The 23,073-nt window shown below is 47.1% G+C and overlaps 1 protein-coding gene across 2 annotated transcripts; it reads right to left on the minus strand.

Moving 5' to 3' along the window:
• Nucleotides 1–7,901: 7,901 nt before the first annotated feature.
• On the minus strand, nt 7,902–23,069 carry RBM18 (RNA binding motif protein 18). Of its 2 annotated transcripts, none has more exons than XM_083486049.1 (6): nt 22,946–23,069; nt 19,527–19,654; nt 12,764–12,890; nt 11,578–11,664; nt 10,972–11,057; nt 7,902–8,720 (listed from the first exon to the last, which is right to left on the minus strand). In XM_083486049.1, exons 1-6 carry the CDS (start codon nt 23,048–23,050, stop codon nt 8,561–8,563), a joined length of 693 nt encoding a protein of 230 aa, XP_083342175.1. In that variant the 5' UTR covers nt 23,051–23,069; the 3' UTR covers nt 7,902–8,560. The 2 variants fall into 2 exon arrangements, with proteins under 2 accessions (XP_083342175.1, XP_083342176.1); XM_083486050.1 differs by having other exon boundaries at nt 22,783–23,029.
• Between the last annotated feature and the right edge of the window lie 4 nt (nt 23,070–23,073).

A 23,073-nucleotide genomic window follows, 5' to 3' on the forward strand; every position in this document is an offset into this window, starting at 1 on the left:
TGCGGCTGCTGGTCCCTTATTTTTGAGGCTGCTGATCCCTTATTTTCAAATCTGAAAGTTGACAGCTATGCTATTGAGGATATTTTGTAGAATCAGTTTCACCTTAGGCAGTCAGCTGATTTGGACAAGGTATTGGTGGCAATGCATCTGACCACATGCCCCCTTGCTCTTGTCCCACCTGGCTTATTAAATCTAGCTGGGGGGGCGCTATCTGGTTGGGTGGGTGGGTGGATGTCCTCTGCAGAGAGTTCAAACTTAGTCCTGCTTCTTGATCTCTCATTGGCATTTTATACCATTGACCACGGTATCCTCCTGGAACTCCCTGCCCATTGATATCAGGCAGATGATGCCTTTGCTGTAGTGTGTGTGTGTGTGTGTGTGTGTGTGTGTGTGTGTGTGTGTGTCTGCTAAAGACATTCTTATTTAAAGACTACCCAGATGTTTAAAAAGCTTGTATGAGTTTTAATTTATTTTAATCTAGTCTAATGTGGGTGTCCCCCCCTTATAATTTATTTTTAAAAAAATATTTTTTAATAATCATAAATAAATAAGAATAAACATATGCACCCCACCATCGAGACCATTCCATTGTAACTATCCAACCTCCCAAAATTTCAACACCTCTTGCGATGGTTTGACCCTTTTCTGTTTTAACAGTACAAATTCTACAAACACCCTCCATATCTCCTCAAAACCATTTCTCCTGCATATTCCCAGTCTTACCTTAATGGCACGTGTTAGTTTATCGTTTATAGCTATACAGTCATACCTCGGGTTACAGATGCTTCAGGTTGCGCGTTTTCGGGTTACGGACACGTCAAAACCCGGATGTACTAGAATGGGTTATTTCTGGGGTTTGGCGATTTGCACATGCACAGAAGCGCCGAATCGCAACCCGTGCATGCGCAGACACGGCACTGTGGGTTGCGGACGCTGTGGGTTGCGGACGTGCCTCCCGCACGGATCATGTTCGCAACCCGAGCATCCACTGTATCCCACACCTTCTTACCATTCCTACCATCCTTCCATTTTATATTCTGCTTGCCCCTTCCACTTCCTGGCTATAATAATTCATGCAGCTATCAATAAATGTGAACAGGTCCTTCATAGCCTGCGTACCTTCCATGCCATCATAAACTGATACCAATGCTACCTCTCGACTTTTGGTCAGCTTTAACCCTGTGATTTCTATTATCTCCTTAAACACCCTTTACCAAAAAAAGTTGTACATATTTACACCCCCACCACATGTACTGTGGTTTTGACTTTTTTGTATGTTTTAAATTATGGTTGTAAGTTATTAAATGATAATCTTATTGCTTTATCATTTCACCAAATTTCTACCGTCATGACTAGAGTTTTGTTCTTTTTGCAACAAACTCAAATTCTCAGGATGCTGAATTCTGGGACAAACCCAAAATGTCTGATGCCAGCAGAGAGCCTGAAGTACTGTGTCCTTGGCTAATGAATGAAGATGCATGGCAGGATTTGCACATGGCCCTCAAAGTGACTTGGGCAGGCAGTGAAGTTGAGCCACCCCATCAACTGTGCAGAGGGAGGGAGAGCTGGCTGTTGACTGCTCTCTTGCCTAGACTTGGCACCCTTCTCTGCTTTGGGCACCAGCCCATCTGAGCCTGCCTGGCAGCATGAAAGCAAATCATCCCATCCGCCCGTCACCTTGGCCTCTTGGCAGCCGCATCCAAAGAGGGCCTGCTTAGAAATTTGATCACCTCTGTGGCGCAAGGACCTCGCTGGGGCTTCTCTGTGGAGTCAGGCCCAGGGAAGTAACATGAGAAGATGGAGCGCCAGCGATGGATAATCACCCTGATTGAGCTTGACATCCAAATTGGCCAGTGCAAGAGAGAGGAAGTCATTTTGGGGGCTGCTCCAGAGGCTGACGCTGCACCAAAAACCTCAAAAACACATTAGGCTGGCAACAACAAAAGAGAAAGTGAGACCCACCAGCTGCCCACCTTCCTCCATGGCTGCTTCTTTGTGCAGAGTCTGGCCACCGGTCTGCCCTTGCCTCTTCTGACTTGTCATGGTGCTGCAAGATCTCAGACAGAGGTCTGCCTCTCCACTCCTGCTTCCTGATCCAGTGGTACCTTGGTTTAAGAACTTAATTTGTTCTGGAGGTCTGTTCTTAACGTGAAACTGTTCTTAACCTGAGACATCACTTTAGCTAATGGGGCTTCCCACTGCCGTGCGATTTCTGTTCTCATCCTGAAGCAAAGTTCTTAACCCAAGGTACTATTTCTGGGTTAGCGGAGTCTGTAAGCTGAAGTGTCTGTAACCCGAGGTACCACTGTACTTTTTAAATTGGAGTCCCTTGATCTCACTCCACCTTTATCTAGGTAAGGGTAAAGGGACCCTTGACCATTAGGTCCAGTCGTAGCCGACTCTGGGGTTGCGGCGCTCATCTCATTTTATTGGCCAAGGGAGCCGATGTACAGCTTCTGGGTCATGTGGCCAGCATGACTAAGCCACTTCTGGAGAACCAGAGCAGTGCACGGAAACGTCATTTACCTCCCCGCTGGAGTGGTACCTATTTATCTACTTGCACTTTGGCGTGCTTTGGAACTGCTAGGTTGGCAGGAGCAGGGACCGAGCAATGGGAGCTCATCCCGTCGCCGGGATTCGAACCACCGACCTTCTGATCGGCAAGTCCTAGGCTCTGTGGTTTAGACCAGAACTCCACCCGAGTCCCTACCTTTATCTACTGAGCATTTATTTGCCGCCTTTTGGTCTTTGGGACCTCAAAGCAGGTCACAAAACAAGTTTAAAAAACCATGACATTCTCTTGCAAGCAGAAGGACAGTTCCCAGTTTCTCAGGTGCAATTTGGGTTTCTGGAGGTGTTCAAGGGCATTCTACCAATGGCTACAAGGTCATGGGGTAGGAATTTTGTAACCCCTTCTCCCCACTACCTGACTTTAGTCTACCTAATCAGAAAGCCCCATTGTGGAACTTCTTTTTTCCTGGATGGGAACCCTGGGGCTCTCAAGATGCTGTTGCACCAAAGCTCTCCTTCTCTCTGACCATTTGACATGTTGGTTAGAGCTAATGGGTGTTGGAGGGCTACAGTTGTTCCCCACCCGTCATTGGGTGTCATCCCCTCCCCCCACTGTGCATGCATCAGAAACATGTGTTGAATGCAGCAAGGTCATGTTTTGCTAACAAATATATCAGACAGGTTCAGCGATACAAACCAGAGCAGATATTGGCTGCGGTTCCCTCTATGGAATGGCCACATGCTAAAACTAGGCATTTGGGTAGGGAGCTCCCACCCCTAAGTACACTGGACAGCACAAACAGTGGTGTTTGTGTGCTGTAAACAGTATCCACACAAAGGGGTTGGACTAGATGGCCCTCATGGTCCCTTCCAGTTCTCCATTTCTGATTCTAATTACTCTGCCGCCTCCGCCTCCACCACCACTGCAATGTGACCCAATGTGGCTGTAATTCATGATCACTTATGGACAGAGGGAGCTGCCTTAATATTGAGCCAGACCACTACTCCATCTCCCTCAGTACTGCCTATACCAGCTGGGCACAGTGGTTCTCCAGAGCTTCAGACTGGGAGTATTTTCCAGTCCAACTTAAGATGTCACTGGGGACTGAGCCTGGGACCTCCTGCTGATTGTCTGCCTGGTCTTATTAGCAGACATAAAGATGCGGTTACCAAAACGCTTCTTAAAAAAAAAATATTTGGACCTAGTCACTATGGCCAATTATTGTCTAGTCTCAAATCTTTCATTCTTGGGCAAGGTGATTGAGGTGGTGGTTGCGGAACAACTCCAGGCATGCCAATATGATGTGGGTTATTTGGACCCCTTCCAGTTGGGTTTCAGGTTCACCAGTATGCGTTTGATACCTAGCTCTACCTCTCATTTAAATCGGAGACCAGTGAAGGAGGTGAATGTCCTGTGGGTGTCTGGAGGTGGTTGGAGGGTGGAGGGTGGTCAATGGATTGAGGTTGAACCACAAGAAGGCAGAAGTACTGTTTCTGTGGGACATGGAATGGGCAGCTGTGGGGGACTCCCTGATCCTGAATGGGGTAACTGTGCCCCTGAAGGACCAGGTGCGCAGCCTGGGGATCATTTTGGAGGTGCAGGTCATTTGTGTGTCCAAGGCAGCTGTTTACCAGCTCCATCTGGTACACCAGCTGAGACCCTACCTGCCCTCAGACTGTCTCACCAGAGTGGTGCATGCTCTGGTTATCTCCTGCTTGGACTACTGCAATGTGCTTTACATGGGGCTACCTTTGAAGATGACCTGGAAACTACCACTAATCCAGAATGTGGCAGCTAGACTGGTGACTGGGAGTGGCCACCGAGACCACATAACACCGGTCTTGAAAGACCTACATTGGCTCCCAGGACGTTTCCAAGCACAATTCAAAGTGTTGGTGCTGACCTTTAAAGCCCTAAACGGCCTCGGTCCAGTATACCTGAATTAGCGTCTCCACCCCCATCATTCAGCGCAGACAAGAGGTGAGGTTACAGGGAGCAGAAGACCTTCTCTGTAGTCACGTCCACCCTGTGGAACACCCTCCCATCAGATGTCAAGGAAATGAACAACTATTTGACTTTTAGTAGACATCTGAAATCAGCCCTATATAGGGAAACTTTTAATGTTTGATGTTTTACTGTGACTGATGTTTTAATTTGCTGGAAGCTGCCCAGAATGGTGGGAGGCATATAAATAATATATACCTTTGCTAACCTGGTGCCCTCCAATTGTTTTGAACTACAACTCCTATCAGCCTCCTGTCAGCAGAGTTGAGGAGTTGAAGTCCAAAACATCTGGCGGGCACCAGGTTAGCAAGATTCTCTCTCTCTCTCTCTCTCTCTCTCTCTCTCTCTCTCTCTCTCTCTGTGTGTGTGTGTGTGTTTGTGTCCCTCCCTCCAGCATCCTTTGTTGGAGGTTGTGAAATAAATGTAACAACAACAACAACAATAAAAAGCTCACACCTTCCCCACACCCACCCCTTGGATGCTGGCGTATTCAGCTTTGGAGGAAAATGAAAGTGGATGGATCTCCCTGCCTCTCCATATGTTTCTGTTGCTCACGTGACAAAGATGCTCCACGCCTTAGAGCCAGGGTTGGTACCTGCAGCCCTCCAAGTGATGGAAGGACCCCTAGCTCAGTGGTGGGACATCCATTTTGCACTGCATTCAACTCTAGAATTTTCATTTAGGGCTGGGAAAGCCTCTTGCCTGAAATCCTGGAGAGCTAGTTGCTGCCGGCCAGTGTAGACAATGCCAAGTTGGATAGACAACAGATCTGCACTGATAGAAAGGCAGCCAGCGATGCTCCTATCCTGAACTACAACTCCACCACCCCTGGTCATTGGCCATGCTGGCTGGAGCTGATGGCAGTTGGAGTCCAACAGCCTTAACTGGACCGAAGCCTCTCCACCACTGCCTTAGATTGGCTTGAGAGCTGAGTTTTGCAAGATGCCTTTCACCACTGCTTTCCTGTCCAAAGGGTGTCCTAAATTGGTGGGTGAACTTAAGGCAGAGGCTCAAATGCCCGCTCAGAAGAGGGCAACCAAAATGATCCAGCAGTTGAAGCAATTCTTGTTGAGGATACAATTTTGGGAGCTTTTTAGAGAAGGTGACTAAGAGGAGACTTGTTAGAAGTATAAAACATTGTGCATGGTAGGAAGACAGTGGCTCAAGAAGGATCCTGCCCCCCCAATCATGACTTGAACTTGTATACATGCAGTGAAGCTGAATGTATGTTGGATGAGTCAGGACAAAAGGAAATCCTTTTTCACACAGCACGGGATTAAAACTATGGAATTCACTCCCACAAGATGTGGAATGGCTATCAACTTGGATGGGTTTAAAAGATTAAACAAATTCATAGAGCTATTTGTGGTTCCAAGTCATGAAGGCTATGTTCTACCTGGACTGTTGGCCAAAGAACCACAAAGAGTACTGTATTTTTCGCTCCTAAGACACACTTTTTTCTTCCCGAAAAGTAAGGGGAAATGTCTGTGCGTCGTATGGAGTGAATGCGTGGTCCCTGGAGCTGAATTGCCCAGTGGAGAAAAGCAGATCATGTGGGGTTTTTTGAAAGAGGGAAGTGGGTGTTGAAACAAAGCCACTAATCAACAAGCGATCAGGGAGGGTGATAAGGGATGCTAGTAATAAAGGAGGCTGCTTGGGAGGGGGGAGATAAAGACAGCTAATTTGCAAGGAGAGGAGACAGGAAGACTAAAGCAATGAGGAGAGAAATTAGAAGAAAAGGAGGAGCAAAAAACTGCTCCAGCTAAGGAAAAGACACTAAGGCAAACAAGAGGGAAGGGAGTGTTGAAATGAAGCAGCTGATCGGTGGGATCGGGAGGGAGATAAGGACGCTAGCGATAAAGGAGGCTGCCTGGGAGTGGGGAGGTAAAAGCCCATGGATCCTCAGGATTTTTGCATTGGGTCACCCCAAAGTCACCATCAGATCACATAGCATGTCCATGGCTACAGCCTGCACCAAAAAAACCACGCATCCACTGTTTTGTGGGGCCGCAATGGCGCAAAAACGTGGTTACAAAGCACAGATCCACATGGACCCTCAGGATTTCTGCATTGGGCTACGCCAAACTCACCGTCAAATCAGATGTCTGTGGCCACAGCATGAACCACCAGAATCATACATCCATATTTTTTTTCTTGTTTTCCTCCTCTAAAAACTAGGTGCGTCTTATGGTCAGGTGCATCTTACGGAGCAAAAAAACCGGCACTTTCTTTGCTTTTAGTAATGTGTGTGCATTATGCTTGGCTGTGGGGCATGAAGGCCACTCCCTGCAAGGTCCTTTCCACCTGGCCTAGGGGGCGGGCCCCAAACTCACCAGCTCCACTAAAGAGGCTCCTGGGAGACCAGAGGGACATCACTATGCCTGACAACAAATCCCAATTACTGGATTCTTTTGCCCCATCTTTTTGTACCTGCCAAACAGCCGTGTCATGCTTATGATATTTTATTCTCTTGTTAATTATGCTGTTTTAAATGTGCATGTTATATATGACTTCAATTAGCAATGTTTTCTTTAGAAATGTTTTAAGTTGTGGTTTTTTTTTTGGTTAACTTTATGTTAGATATGTATTCTGTAGTTGACCTACTTTATGTTTCATCTTTAAGATAATGTTTTAGTTTTCTGTTAATCATGTTGCTTTGACTGTATACTCTATATTTGACTTTCTTCAGATTGGTTTATTGATGTTTGATTGATGTTTTAATATTCTGTAAACCACTTTGAGATTTTTCTTAAAAATATAAAGCGTATAGAAATGAAATTAATAATAATAATATGTTGTAGCAACGTCTTAGAAGCAGCATTTATTCTGTGAGAAAATACATCATTCAAGATAGTGCATGCCATCTCAATGCTTACAACCACCTACATTATATGCATGATTTAAAGGATTTTAATTTATTCATCTCAGCACTCAACGTAAACAGTGCAGCCTGACAAGGCAGCAGTAGCAAATGCTTAAGTGCCTGAGATTCGCCCTCGCCATTGCCAGAGTTGGATGTGTGTTAGGATTCTGCAAGACGATAGAGACTTGTGCAAAATCCTGCTTCTTGGCTATCTTTGCTGTCATCTAAAACACATTAGTTGACTTTAGCTTTTCCAGATGGAAGAAGCTTCAAGCTATAAGGGTAATTCCGGGTGACACTGAAGGGGTCAGTGGGGTGGCTGAATTTGTTTGTGTTTGTTGCAGGGGGGACGGGACGACACACAACTTCAGTACCTTGTACACCTTCTTGCTGTTCCCCCACCCCAATGCATAATGATACGAAGGAGTAAAATATACCAATGAGATCAGTGTGTATGATTTGGGTGCATAATTGGGACCCTTTAAGTTTGAAAAGGCAGAAAACGCATTTCACATTAGACTATTTTGCTTCAAAAGGTGCACTTCGAAAGTCTGCATAAAGTTTATTCCTGTACAATCATTAGAAAGTTTTGATACATACACCCAGATGAGCTGACGTCGGCAGAAAACCCAGCACAGAAATCCCACCCCATTCTTGCCAGGATTCAGGGTTGTGTCCCCGAGGTGCCAGGCACAGGAGACACCCGGCTGGCTCAGCTGCAGACGTCACAGAATTCATCCCATGTTTAGATGCTTGTCAAAGATACTGTTTTCTAGCCTGCTAGCTGCATCAGGATTCTGTATCTTCAGGCTATAGAAATACAGCAGGAGTGTGTTTGGTGTGTCTGTGAGAGAGAGTGAGAACTCACACGTATATCTGGAGTCTTGAACTAGCCGGAGGAGTAGATGCTTCAGGTTTTACTACTGAAAACAACCTTGGGTTCTTTACAGGTCTGGAGATGGTGTTGCAGTCCCCCACCATTGTCACCACCATCACCACCACCACCAACACCAGGAGAGGATTTGCTCCCACGTGCAAATGGAAGATGCAGGAGAAGGTTCTGAAAAGCCCAGGATGCCACACTCTATGGGGAGGCAATGAAGTCCCATCCAATACAGTCCGCCTTTCATCCTGGTGGACCTTTGTTAGTGCCAGAAAGGGACGTTGCCTCTGACAGCAAATCATCTCTTTGACTTCCAGGCTGCTTTGGAGTATGGGGCAATCCGTTTTTTGTCTGGTGGCTTAAAGTAGGAGTATGGCGCTGCCGGTGGGAACTCTGCATCCGGGTTCTCCGCCATCATCTTCAGCTTGGCCTCAATGGCTTTGATCTTCGTGCTGACACTGTGGAGGAAGCGAAGAGTAAATCTGGTTGAAACGTCAGCCTGTCTGTCCTGGGCCTTGATTTAAAATCAGAATCTAATGTGGACGGGGGCTTAGAGCTGGAGAATCATGTAACTGTAATCATCATCATTATTGATTCGTTCGTATCCTGCCTTTCCCCTGAAATTGGGACTCAAGGCAGCTTACCCAAATTAAAAACAACACAGATAAAATGTATAAAAGATAACAGTTAAAAAGGAAGCAAGCTCTAGTAGAATTAAAACAATTTAAAAAAACCTATTAATATACAGAGAACAAAAAGAAAACAGCACTGTTAAAGCTCTTTCCTTTAAAAAGTGTCAGATCCCAAAGGCCTGTCAGAATAAAACTGTGGCGACCTGCTGGCCGAAAGCCAAGGAGGAGCAAGTCTAGCTTTAGGCAAGAAGATCCAAGCTGTCTGGGGGCTGCCACCACTGAGAAGGCCTTCTTCCGTGTCCCCTCACCCCCCACCAAGCATGCCTGTGAGGGTGGTGGGGAGAAGGGCCTCTCTTGAAAATCTCAGAGCATGGACAGGCTTTATGGGAGGATACAGTTCTTCAGACAGCCTGATCCTAAGCCCTAGCGGGCTTTCATAACCAGCATGAGTACTACGCACCTCTGGGAGCTTCAGAGTTGTTCTTCTTCAACGATAGTCTTTGCAAAACTACCTGATAAGCAGCTTCTGAAGCAAAGCGAGCTCTCAAAAACCAATTGGTGTTCTGGTGCCAGAGAAGGGTATTTAAAAAGGCAAAATGCTATATTGCAGCTAGTGCAGAACACTGTTGCCCACCTGCTGACAGGTACAGGGTGGTGAGAATACATTGTATCCCTGCTAATTTGTGGTTTCCAGGCCCAGTTCTGGAACTCCAGGTGCACCCTATCCATTCACCAAACGTTTTCCCCAGGGGTGACCCAGCATGTGTATTCTGAATTTGTCTTATGAATGGAATTGCACTGCTGATTTAATGCTGTTGACTGCCATGGCATTCCCGCCCCCCGCCCCTGCTTAAAGTTAGTGCTCCTTAAATTTTAAAAGAAGAAGAAATAATCTGAGGTGCTGTTTTGGGCATTACAAACTCTCATTCAGGAGGTGGGGCACCCTGCAGCCCTTTCTGTAAATATGTTTTTGCTAGACTGCAACTCCCATCACTCTTCATCACGCTGGCTGGGGCTGATGGGAGTTGAGTCCAAAATGCCTGAAGGGTCACAGATTCACACACACCCCTTGCCTCCCCCACACAGTAATGCACCTTGTGGAAGACTTTCCTGGGTTTTCTGCTGAAAGGCAGCCAAAAAATATTGTAGAAATGAACCAAAACTCACACCCAGAACTTGGAAGCCCAGGGCCCAATGTAAAGCAGCCATCTGGATGCCAGCCTCATCTAGGACTATGGGGCTGGTGTAAGGTTCGAATCTCTCCTGGGCTACAAAGCTCTTTGCCTCCCAGCCTAACCTACTCCGCAGGGTTGCAGTGAGGATGAGGAGAGACAGCCAGGATCCCGTGGCACTGGATCCATAGTCCTGGATCCAAAGAGCTACCTCAGGTTCACTGGAATGGGATTTCTGATTCCAAACAAAGACACTGAATACCCTCCCCCCACACAATCTGGTATCAGATCACCAACTGGTTTAGAAAACCCAGTTAATTTCCACAGTGAATGGCCATACAGTCGGGCAGGGGGTATGTAGTTTGCTGCTGCTGTGGAAGCAGAGGTTCACAACCCTAAAATGTATTTCATATAACTGACTTTTTATTTCTATTATTTGTATATCGTATTGTTGTTTTATTGCTATGGCCGATGGCTGATGCAAATAAAGAGTCATTCATTCAGAAGTTCACAATGTGGCCCTAAGGAAGACAAGGGGGACTTGAAGCAGCAGGATGCGCTGGCAAGTTCAGGACTAAAATAAGGACTTCTTCACATAATGTTTAAAGTCTTGATAGCTTTAAAAGGGGTTTGTATATAAACTGATTGAGGATAGGGGTTTGTCCACATACAGTATGGAACCTCCGTTTTCAAGGCAGTCTACCTCTGAATAGCAGTCACTGGTATTCAACAAGAAGTTCCTGGCTTGTGGGTTTCCCAGAGGGACCTGGATAGCTGCTGTGGGAAAGAGGCAGCTGGATATGGGTCTGATCCTGTAGGCCACTTCTTAAGGTGTCTCCAGCTGAAGCTGCACCCCCCCCAACGCATACAGCATGTTGCAGACATGGTAAAAGCACAATTCTCACCTCAGATTAGACTGGGTTGGCTCTGAGCTGGATGAGGGTTCCAGGCTGATGGGAAGTATCTTTTCATTCTTGTTCTGATCATATCTCTGGGAAATTAGGGGTGTTGGTGGAAAGAGAAACAGCAGAAATTATTTGACAAGAAGGGAAACAGGCCCAACCCACAAACAAGCAAAAGGAATACTGTGGACGCTCAGGTTGCGATTCAGCGCTTCTGCGCATGCACGGAGTGCAATTTAGCACTTCTGCACATGCGCGGCCACTGAAATCCGGAAGTAACCTGTTCTGGTACTTCCGGGTTTCGGTGGTCCACAACCCGAAAAAACACAACCTGAAGCGTCTGTAACCCGAGTTATGACTAAAATAAAAAAATTCCTTCCAGTAGCACCTTAAAGACCAACTAAGTTAGTTCTTGGTATGAGCTTTCGTGTGCATGCACACTTCTTCAGATACACTGAAACAGAAGTTGCCAGATCCTTCTATATAGTGAGAAGGTGGGGAGGGGTATTACTCAGAAGGGTGGTGGGAATGGGAGTTATGACTGTACAGGGAAATGGGAGGGGCTGCCTGCTCTTCTCTGAATTGGGAAGTCGGTCAGGTTCTGCTTACCTTGACCTGGGCATGAGCCCACCGCACCACCAGCTTTTTGGAGAGGGCTAGCTTGCCATTGAGGGACTGGATCGCCTGCTCAGCTTCCTGCAGGAGAAAAACACCGTCAAGGAATGAACCCCTTTCCCAGGGGCTTCAGCTGAATATTTCTGGGCAGTTACTACTCTGAGCAGCTAATGGGTAGTGCCAGGCTTTTGAGGGAGGTTTTCATTTCAAAAGGGGCTGTAGCATAGAATTTAAGGGGACAATAGGTGCCCAGGTGCAGAGTGGCCTGCAGGATACACCAGACTTTTAATCTTCCCAGCTGCTCTTTGTAGAACCATCAAATTGTAAAGCGGGAATCATGGAACTGTAGAGCTGGAAAGGAACTCTGAGGATCATCTAGTTCAACGCCCTGCAATGCAGGAATATGCAGCTGCCCCATACAGGGACCAAACCTGCAACCTGGGCATTATCAGCAACACACTCGAACCAATGGCCATCTAGTCCAACCCCCTGCAATGCTCAGAAAGCTCCACTCAACACTTGAGTGCAGTTTGCAGAACCAGAACAGAAGGCAGTCAAGGAGTGTTTTTAAAACGACCAATGCACCATTCCAAGACACACAGCAAATCTGTATCGCCTCCAATTTCCCCAAGGCAACCCTGCTGACAGAAAGGCCAGCGAAAAAAGATATAGCTCCGAGGGCAGGAAAAATTGCTATACAATGAAACTCCATTGGGGAGGCAGGAACAATAAAAGAATGTCTATGGAAACCCCCCCCCCCAAAAAAAAGGTTTGTTGGGAGTTCAGCAAAACATCTGGAGGGCACCAGGTTGGGGAAGGATGGCCTACTACAGTCACCTGGCACAGCCAAGCCTACATCCCCACCAGAATCCTTAAAGCTGCGGAATGCTCTAAACTGAGTGGTCCTCAAGGATCAAGAGCAGACGGAGCTTTGGGGATGGGGACGCAGAACAGTGGCAGAGCCCTAGATTCAATCCACCTGCCTGCGTCCCTGGAGAGCCACCTTTCCTCAACCAGGTGCTTTGCAGATGTGGTTGGGACCCCAACTTCCACCAGCCCCAGCCATGGATGATAATGTTGTAGTCCAGCAACATCTGGAGCAAACCAGGCTGGGGAAGCCTGGAATAGACACTGCTGAACTAGATGAGGCAATGGCCTGACTCAGGACAAACCAACCTACCTGCTTGGTTTCAAAGTTCACAAAGCAGTAGCCTCTGGGCTGCCCTTCCAACACGCCAGACTTGTGGAAAAGGAAGTCAAATTGCTTCACCTTGCCAAACTTCTGGAGGAGCTTGAGAAGGTGGTACCTGGAAGGAGGAGGGGGGAGAGAAGGCAAGGTGATGACCTCTGTTGGTTAAGAGGGTTTGAGTGAAAAAAGAAGGAGGACAAACCACTAGGCCAACTCAGTTCAAGCAGCTCCCAGCTTGTTGCTTGGGAATGGAAAAAAATGAAGTTGTGCCCAGTGTGTGTGTGTGTGTGACCAAGGGGATTTAATTAGTTAGTTCTATGTCCTGCGTGACTGCAGAACCTCAAAGCGGTTCAGAAAAAGAATGAAACAGTAAGATTATTAGTAAAAACAATCAAAGCATTAAAAATAAAATAAAACTAGCAATAAATGAAAAATGCACTGGCATTATAAATATATAAATATCTAAACAGCAATGTTTTAGCAGATACCGAAAAGAGTGAAGGTGCCTGCCTGTTATCAACAGGCAGGGAGTTCCAGAGCGTAGGTGCCTTCACACCAAAAGATTGATTTCTCACTAGTCTTATGTGCCAACTGTAAGTGCCAGTTCTTACAGACAGAAGCAGTCAAGTGGGCATATACAGGGTAAGGCGATGTTGCAGGTAATCTGTTCCCAAGTTATTAAGGGCTTTGTATACAGATGAGTGAGAGGTGAGGACCGTTTTGAGGGTGGGGCAGTTCACACGGTCCAAGGCTGCTGTGGCCTTCAGCTGCCAAATTCAATGCAGTGACCTTGTAGACACACACGGTGCCAGGCAGTTCTCTGAAGCCCAGTACAAGGAAGGACATTCCAGGAACTGAAGCGATCTCCCAGGCCAGGTTGCTACAGATGTGTTCCTGGAACAGGAAGGAAACAAGGGCCAACTCAGTTTGCCCTGGCCCAAGAAGACCCTAATGAAGTGGTGGAAGAAAAACAGCCGCCGGGTCTTATGGTGTGGACAGGTAGTCCTCACACTTTCCTTGAGGTGGTGTGGCTGGAGAGGATATGATGGAGGCAGAAAGCAAAATCTATCCAAAAGGCCCTTTTAACAAAGCCAGAAAAGTACTGGTGACTTTTTCTTCTTCGTTTAAAACTTTGGAGAGTTGTTGCTCCCAAACGTTTTGGGGCCGCTACCCTATTGGTTCCATAATCTTGGTCCCGATAAAAAGCATTGTTCAGAACACTGTCCTCACCTGAAAACACAAACACCTTTTGCCACTTGGCCGAGAGAAGCACACACCTAGCTCTCTCCTTTAGCAAGTCCTGTTGGGGTGTCTCATTTAAATGCATGTTTGTGCGGCTGTGCGTCAACCTTGATTTCATCAGGATTCACCGCGCATCTTTCCCTGCGGTGTCTCCACTGAGCACAGCTGGAAAGCGATGAAGCCTCAGGGACATCGAGCTTAAATGATATGCCGGATTTTGCTGGGTTGGTGAGAAATGCTGAACTGAAAACAATTTAGAATAGCACCGCAGTGTTCATACATGGGCAAAGATAGCAATGTCCCTCTCCACCCTGATGTTCATTTCACACAGGGATTTCTCAAGTTGGCAGAGACAGGGTTGTCCACATGAGAGAGGAAGAGATGGTCAGGAAACTAAATCCTGAGCACTGAAGTGGAAGCCCTGGAACCCTGGCCTAGACAAGGCAAGATGAGCCAGAAACAGAAAGAATATGAGGAGCTGTAGGTCAATGATAGGGTCCTTCCAAAGGTTGCTGGACTCCTACTCCCATCAGCCCCAATGAGCACCCTACACAAACCTACCTAGGAGCTAGCCCCACTGAACTCAGAAGCTTAATTCTGAGTAGACTTGCATAGGATTAGGCTGTTAAGCACATAAACCACTGGTACTCTTGAAAGCAGCCAGGGAGCCTACAAATGTGGCATATTCACAGATGGGCCATCAAATAAGCCAAAGGATGTTCTGGGCCTGAACCCTAATAATTAATACCAGCCTGTTGTTCTTTAACCTGTTGCCTTCGGTTTTTCTGTTGTTATTGGTATTGCATAGGTGTTGGTGTTACTATAATTTTTAGCATGTGATGTTTAAGTGAAAAGTTACACACACACACACACACACACACACACACACACAAAATTATTGACTTATGGAGAAACTGGATGCTGGCTCTGCTTATGTCTGAGCTGAGCTGCATTTTGAGCTCTCCTTCTGCACATGGGCCTTTGCGCTCTGTGGAGTTTGCTGTCCAACAGGAACTGCCTGCTACAGCAGTGTAATTTTCTTTGCTCCTTTTGGAGAAAATATAAAAACCACCTGTTATGTTTCTGTGTGTGGCTATATTCTGTGTAGTTTACCCAAATGTCGCACTCTAGCTCATTATTCTGAAACCACACACACACATACACACAAACTGGAAGCTGATCACAGAGGCATTAGCTAGCACTCAGTTCCCTTGAGTCACAAGAAGACAGTTTCCTGGATTCATCACCAGCCTGGAATTCTGCATTTCTCCCTCATCTTCCAGTTCTTTACTTCCAGTATTTCTGAATGCAAGGAATTATTAAAGAGGCCCAGAAAGAGTTTGTGAGCAACTGGAGAGCTGCATTGTGAAGAAGGAACAAGAAGCGAGGCTGTTGGAAATTCCTGGAGCATCTTGATGGGCTACCTGGGACGAGGCAGGGGAAGGGGAAGGTCACAGCTCTGCTGCGGGCTGCAGCCAGGTCCCCATTCCTACTTCCTGTCATCCAAGGCAAGTGTGGGACAGCCCGTCCAAACCCCGCTTCCTTTTCCGTCAGTCTTCCTCCTGGCACCCTAAGAGCTATTCAAACACTGAGTCAAGGCTTCCTCTGAACAATGCTGTCCCAAGGATACAGGGAATGGTCCTAGCCACATGCTAAAGCCATTAAGGCTGGGAATCCTGCCCCACTGGGAACCAGCAAGCTGTTGTTAGAAGATGCTGTTTGCTGAGCAAAGCTTATCAGGATGGATCTCAATACAGCAGGCAGAGCTGTGGCGTAGCTGTGCCTTTTCGAAGGCACCCCCCCCCCAAAAAAAAATTGAGGCAGCGGCTAAAACACAATGCTCTATCTAAAAGACAGTAACATGCACTCCTATGTAAGAAGGGCATTTTGCAAGGGGCAAACTATGGCATCAATGCAACTTTGGTAACAACCATAACCCTCCCAAATGGAAGTCAGTGCAGTTTAAGCAAGGTAGGCTGGGAATGAAGGGGAGCGCTTTGGGTTCTTTGCAGTAGATAAGCAAAGGACTGTTGACTCACAGTTGTTTAACAAGAGCATAAACAAAAATGCCTCCACCACTTTTCTGAAAGAGAAAAAAAGCTTAGGGTAAAAACCAGGATGGGATTTGTGTGTGGAAGGGCTAAGAGCTGAGCTCTAGTATTGAAAACAAATCCCTAAACCTGAGCATGTGTGGTCATAGACAGGAATATTGCCCCCACTTCCAAGTGCCTGTGTCCTTGTCTCCCCATGCTCCCAGCCTTCCTTTTTCACCAAGCTCTGGTCAGTGGACTACAACATGTATGTGTGTGTTGGAAGAGGGGGGTGGCAGGCCTTAATTAGAACTTAGGAACTGAAACAAGTATTTCGAATACTGGACAGAAGCAGGCTAGGAACAGCAACTAACATCCCACTCCAGACAGCGGTTTTGGTGCCGTTTCAGCCAAAAATGCAATGGAGTCTAGCTGTCCAAAGTTCCTCCTCCTCTCTCCCCTCACCCTCTGCTACTCCCCACTTGTAAAACAGAAATAGGGACGCGGGTGGTGCTGTGGTCTAAACCACTGAGCCTAGGGCTTGCCAATCGGAAGGTCGGTGGTTCAAATCCCCGCAACGGGGTGAGCTCCCGTTGTTTGGTCCCAGCTCCTGCCAACAGTTCCCATCATCCCTAGCTAGCAGGGCCAGTGGTCAGGGATGATAGGAGTTGCAGTCCAACAACACCTGGGGACCCAAGGTTGAAAAAAGCTGCTCTTAGTGTTTCCTCTTAGGCGCTTACTTTCAACATGTGAGCAGGTTTTGCTGCTAAAGGAGCACTGGCATGTCTGGAGATAGGAAACACATACATAGGCAACTTTGGAAAAGAAAATTATGAATTCATAGAGAAGTTTATCAGTGGCTGGTAATCATGAAGGCTAAATGGAACCTCTTTGTTCAGAGGCAGTCTACATCTAAATACCAATGGCCGGATGACAATAGCAGACCCTGTGGTGGATTTCCCAGGGGCCTCTTGTTTGGCTGCAGAGAGCAGGTATTAGATGGACCTACATTCTGATCCAGGAGCCAGGTTCTTCTTATGTTCTAGTGGGAGGGCATTTTCTGGATGTCCACAGGGGTCAACAAGCACCTGACAAAGGCAAGGTTTGAAGCTAAGCACCCCACCTTTTCTAAGTCCAAGCTCCCTTAACAATTCACTCAACACCGCTGACTCTGGAGCCCCAGATCTACAGATGCTTCAAAACGTCAGATTTTACAAGGTCAGGCAAATGAACTTCAGTTCCTAGATGCTGGGGTCAGAATTTTCAGGGAAAGAAAACTGTCTTGGATGTTCCCTGCCTTGTAAGGTATATGCAAAAAAAAACACACAAAAAACCAACAAAACCTGGAATGCCTCTGTTTGGCCAAGTACAGAACCTGAAATCCCTAAGGGGCAGGTCAACCAGGCCTAACATGTACTTTTCTCCTTGCACACCTCCTGGGCCTTTAATTCCCACCCCCAACTTTCCAAACAGGCCCTTCCCCAAAAGGCCCAGGCAGCCTGTCAATTGAGCAGTGCTCACAATTACTCACCCCCAAGAAGCCACAGCAATATAAACACTGGGCAAAAAATGGTAATTAATGCAAAAACTGAGAAGAGGCCAGCCAGTGCAGCGCTGAATGAGTCGCCTGAAGAGGGCATTACGTTAATGATGGACTCCACTTAGAGGTACGATTATGAGTGCTGCCGGGCTGAAAGGAACAGCACTTGGAACAAAAACCTCAAGGCACTTCCCGAAACACAAGAAGCCGGGCAAAAATTGCTTCCACAGCTGAGAGGCCCACAATATCCGGGCGATAAAACAAGAACAGCTACTTGGAATGCATAAATTGGAGATTGTTTTGTAAAGTGTGTTGCGGGGGTGGGGTGGGGAGAGGAAAGACGGCCACCAGAACCCCTGGCCCGGCACATCTAATATCCCTCTGAGCAATCAAGCTCTCCTCCCTCGGCGTTTAATTGCCCCACTTCAACTTGCTCAAATGTGTTAGCACGCAATTTAAACGCGCTAATCATTTGGAGGCCAAGGGAATGTCAAATGCACACACTTAAAGCGTTCGCCGCCACCAGAAATGGGACTGGGGTGTGCACACAGCTGCGATTATTAGAGAAGCAGCTCGGAGGAAGCCCGAAGGGGCTTGGGCCAACGGAGTTTCTCTCAAGGCACTGTCAGCCACCAGGCCTCGCCACAGTCACAAAGGTTGACCCAACTACACTTGGTAAGCAAGTTACAGCCGTTCCTAGATCAAGTTAGCTGGATCTCAGTTGTCCATGCACTGCTAACCTTATGGCTGGATTACTGAGATGTGCTCTATTGTGAGGCTACACTTGGGGGTTGGTCTGGACGCTGCAGCTGATGCAGAGCATGGCGGCTAGGTTGATTGTGGGAGCAAACGACTGCCGACTGCCAGCATATAACACCTTGCACTCAGGATTTGCACTGGCTGCCAATTTACTGCTGGGCCAAGTTGAAGCTTTTGGTACTAGCATGCAAGTCCCTATACAGCTCAGGACCAAGTTACTCAACAGACTGACTTATCGCTTATGCACCCAATAGTTCACTGCAGTCCATGGAAGAGTCTCTCCTGCAAATTCCAAAGATCTCAGACGCCCACTCCACAGTAACTTGGAGCAGGGCTTTTTTAGTAGCTCCTTTGTGCTGTAGAATAGCACTCCTGTTCAAGATACAACAGGTGCACACTTTCTGGAAACAGCTGGAGACATTTTTGTTTCGACTAGTTTTCCCAGCTGGATGAATGGGTGTTTACCACCAACGTTAGTATTTTAGTCTTGCTGGTTTTGTGTTTTTAAACTGCTTTTAATTATTTTGTGTAACTTGCCTTGAGATGGCAGTTTAGAAGACAACTAATAAATTAATTATGGTGCTGGAGGAGACTCTTGAGAGTCCCATGGACTGCAAGAAGATCCAACCTCTCCATGCTGAAGGAAATCAGCCCTGAGGGCTCACTGGAAGGACAGATCCTGAAGCTGAGGCTCCAATACTTTGGCCACCTCATGAGAAGAGAAGACTCCCTGGAAAAGACCCTGATGTTGGGAAAGATGGAGGGCACAAGGACAAGGGGCAACAGAGGACGAGATGGTGGGACAGTGTTCTCGAAGCTACCAGCTTGAGTTTGACCAAACTGCGGGAGGCAGTGGAAGACAAGGAGTGCCTGGCGTGGCATCCGTGGGTTCACAAAGAGTCAGACACGACTAAACAACTAAACAACAAATAAACTAACTGTAATGATGAGGATGATAATCCCCTAGACAGCCATTGGGATAACAAATATGTAGGTAAAATTGGCACAGTGGACAGGAATTAAACAGAAAATTAAATGCTAGCAGAAGCCGAGTTCAAATAGCAGCAAAACAGAAACGATGGTGTGTTTTCTTTTTCTTTTCTTTTTTTTTGGAGAACCCCCTTCCTTTCCTGCCACTCAAAAGCTAAATCCCAAGCCCCTCCCTTCCTTGCCCCTCACTCACTCTGTAATTTTGGGGTCGAGGTTTCCAATCCACAAGCGATGTCCATCCTGCAGGGCCCCTTCGGACAGGATAGATGCATTTTCCAAGCGCAGGCTCTGCGTGGGAGGCACTGCGGTCGCCATCCGCACCTGGGGAGGTGGAGAGACAACGAGGAGAGTGCGTTTGGTGGGGTGAAATTGAAAAAGGAAGAGGTTGTACGCCCAGCAAGATTATCAGAATTATGAGAAAAACCTTCTCAATTATGATCTCTTGCTGATATTTGGAGTTTCACTTCTGAATCTGCTCCCTATGCCAAGGTCTAGCCCCAGGAAACATCACTGCAAACTTGGGTCTCCATATGTTTTTGAACTACAATTCTCATCATCCCTGACCACTTGTACTGCTAGCTAGGGGTGATGGGGTTGTAGCCCAAAAACAGCTGGACCCAAGTTTGGGAAACCCTGCTCTAAACCATAGCACCACCACTTCCTAGTACCAGCAATTTAGGGATAATGATGTTGATGACAGTTATGATGATACAGCACACTGTTATTGTACACAGTGCTGGTATGCTGATCTTTAAAGCCTGCGTAAAGCCCTCCTGATGTCATTGAACTGCAATTGCCATCATTGCTACCAGAGCTGACGGGATCAGCAGTCAAAAAAAACATCTGGAGAGCCACAGGTTGCTCATTCCTACTTTAAAGGCACCTGTAGTTTACATCCAGGTAACAAAGGCTAAACACTCCTATCCACACTTAACCTGGGAGTAAGAGCCATTCAGTTTACCAGGACATTTTTCTAAGTAGACACGTAGAAGATTTCACTGAAAAGGATTATCTATTTGTTTTCCTTTCCTTTGTGTTATGACTTGCTAGTGTTGTTTTCTTTCTTAGGTTTCAGTAATAAAATTTATTTAAAATAAAAAAAAAATTATTGCCTATGCCCACAAATCTACCCAAACGCCCAGGTTGTCCTTGAGTCCCATCAGTGGGTGCCTCTCCCTATAGAGGTGCAACAGGCACCAACCAATCAACCAGAGAAGGGTCTTCTTAGTTGTGAGGAGCCATCTGTGAAACGCCCCCCCTGGAGCAGCTTGCCTGCTGCTGCGGCCTAATGCTCCATAACATAATATTTTTTAAATAATCAAAAACTCAAATAAAGAAAGAAATGTCTGTTTAGCATCAGATGAATCCTTTACTTAAGTATATCTGTTACTTGCATTGTTAGATTGGGGAGACCACATTGATTTTATCTGTGCTCTTCTGTTATTCATTATTATTACAGTGGTACCTCGGGTTAAGTACTTAATTCGTTCTGGAGGTCCATTCTTAACCTGAAACTGTTCTTAACCTGAAGCACCACTTTAGCTAATGGGGCCTCCTACTGCCACCGCGCTGCCAGAGCACGATTTCTGTTCTCATCCTGAAGCAAAGTTCTTAACCCGAGGTACTATTTCTGGGTTAGTGGAGTCTGTAACCTGAAGCGTATGTAACCCAAGGTACCACTGTATTTGTTAACTATGCACAGTTCTCCTTTAAGAATTGTTTTGTAAGCCACCCTGGAAATTGTCAGAGACTGAAAAGGTGGAGAATGAAAGGCCTTAAATTTAGATAGCAGCAGGCAAAACCAGAGCTGGCAACAGCACCTGCCATCCTTGTTGTCAGGGCCTCTAGCTCTAGGTAATTTTAATCTATTTAATCTATTTTAACTTTGGTATGTTTTGAATTGTGGTTGTAAATTTTTCATGATTTTCTTGTTTTCTCTTTTTGTAAACCGCTTTGATGGTTTTTTAAACAATCAAGTAGTATGCAAATTTCATGAAATAAATACATACATACATAGCTTGCCAGGATCTAGCAAGACCCAACATGGATGCCAGCCTTGGGCCTCATATTCCTGCCCTACTCACTTCACAAAGCAGTCTTAGCAGCACCAGGTAGCTAGATGTAGTGACATTTTTAAATTTCCACAATGCAAGTAGCCTGCTGTCACTCTGAAGCACTGTGGCAACCAAGGAATAAATGGCCTCGGTCCAGTATATATGAAGGAGCGTCTCCACTCCCATCGTTCTGCCCAGACACTGAGGTCCAGCACCGAGAGCCTTCTGGCGGTTCCCTCATTGCGAGAAGTTACAGGGAACCAGGCAGAGGGCCTTCTCAGTAGTGGCACCCACCCTGTAGAAGGCCCTCCCATCAGATGTCAAAGAGAACAACAACTACCAGACTTTTAGAAGGCATCTGAAGACAGCCCTGTTCAGGGAAGCTTTTAATGTTTAACAGACCACTGTATTTTAATACTTTGTTGGAAGCCGCCCAGGGTGGCTGGGAAGCCAGATTGGTGGAGCATAAATAAGAAATTATTATTATTATTATTATTATTATTATTATTATTATTATGCCAAAGGACACTTGCACCTAAGGCCCCCTCAGACATGGAGCCAGCCCCAGGAAAAGCTTCAAGGGAGCTTACATTTAAAAACAGACAACCTCAGGAAACACCAGGGTAAAGAAATGTGAAAAGCGGCAGGGCTGGTCCAAGCCATTTTGGCACCCGCAGTCTCCTTGTCAGAGGGATTGGAACTCTACATCAGGAACAGGGGGTAGGGAGTGAAGATCATCATTGGGAATGAAGATCTACATGTGATGTGTGTCCTGGAGGTCAGATCTGCTGCTCCTGTGGATCCTGCCACCCAAGGCAGTCACCTCACCCTTCCTCACGGGAGAGCTGGCCCTAACTTGGGGAGGGCAAAGGTGATTACTATGGATCACAGCGGTTGCATAGCCTGTAGAGTTGGAAGGGACCCCTAAGGGTCATCTAGTCCAACCTCCTGCAGTGCAGGAATCTCAACTAGATCATATGTGACTGATGGCCATCCAACTTCTGCTTAAAATCCTCCAAGGAAGTTTTTAATCTTGATTACAGCTGGATTTTGACCATCTGAGGAAATGAAAAGCAAGAGAGGGAGATATAGGCCGAGCTCTTTAAACGGGGAGGCTGGTCTCAAAGCGAAGAGTCAAGCATTCTCTCCCTCACTCGAAGGGCTGCTGCCAGTCAGTGCCAGCAACGTTGGGAAGCGGCCTGGCCAGGCGAACAGAAGGCCGCTTCCCAGCCTTGTCTTTCAGCTGAGAGGGGCTGCATGGGCGGGGGGGGCACGGGCGCTCCGGGGTGTCTCCTTTTTTATATACTTTATCTTCGGTTCTTCTTTGTTTGTCTCTGCCTGTTTGTCTCTGCGAGGCGCCCGCCGCCCAGCTCCCTCGCTGTCCGCCTAGCCTACCTCGCTGGGTTGTTGTGCGGGTGACGAGGGAGGCCCCGCGCGCCGCCTGAGGTCTCCGGCGGAAGGGCCGGCTAAAAAAAGCGACAGGGTCACCCTCTGGGCATGTGCAGAGTGCTGACACGCCCTGGCACGACGGGCGCGGGCCCCTCGGCGTCACACTCACCGGCATCCCCTCAGCGCGACTCTCTTCCTCTCCGCTCCCCGCGCGCTCCGGCTGCGGCGTCACCGGTCCGCGCCGAGAAACGTCACGACGCTCCGTCGACGTCATCGGCGCGCGCAAGAGTGGGCGGG

This window comes from Podarcis liolepis (genome assembly GCF_965112155.1).
Source record: "Podarcis liolepis genome assembly, chromosome: Z".
Taxonomy (NCBI): Eukaryota; Metazoa; Chordata; class Lepidosauria; order Squamata; family Lacertidae; genus Podarcis; species Podarcis liolepis.

Coding starts and splice junctions, on each gene's coding strand:
- RBM18 (XM_083486049.1), bottom strand. CDS start 23,050: ATGACGTCGACGGAGCGTCGTGACGTTTCTCGGCGCGGACCGGTGACG. Junction 12,891..19,526: donor CTCGACCCCAAAATTACAGA/GTGAGTGAGGGG, acceptor TCCTCCTTCCAG/GTACCACCTTCTCAAGCTCC. Junction 11,058..11,577: donor GGGCTCATGCCCAGGTCAAG/GTAAGCAGAACC, acceptor CTAATTTCCCAG/AGATATGATCAGAACAAGAA.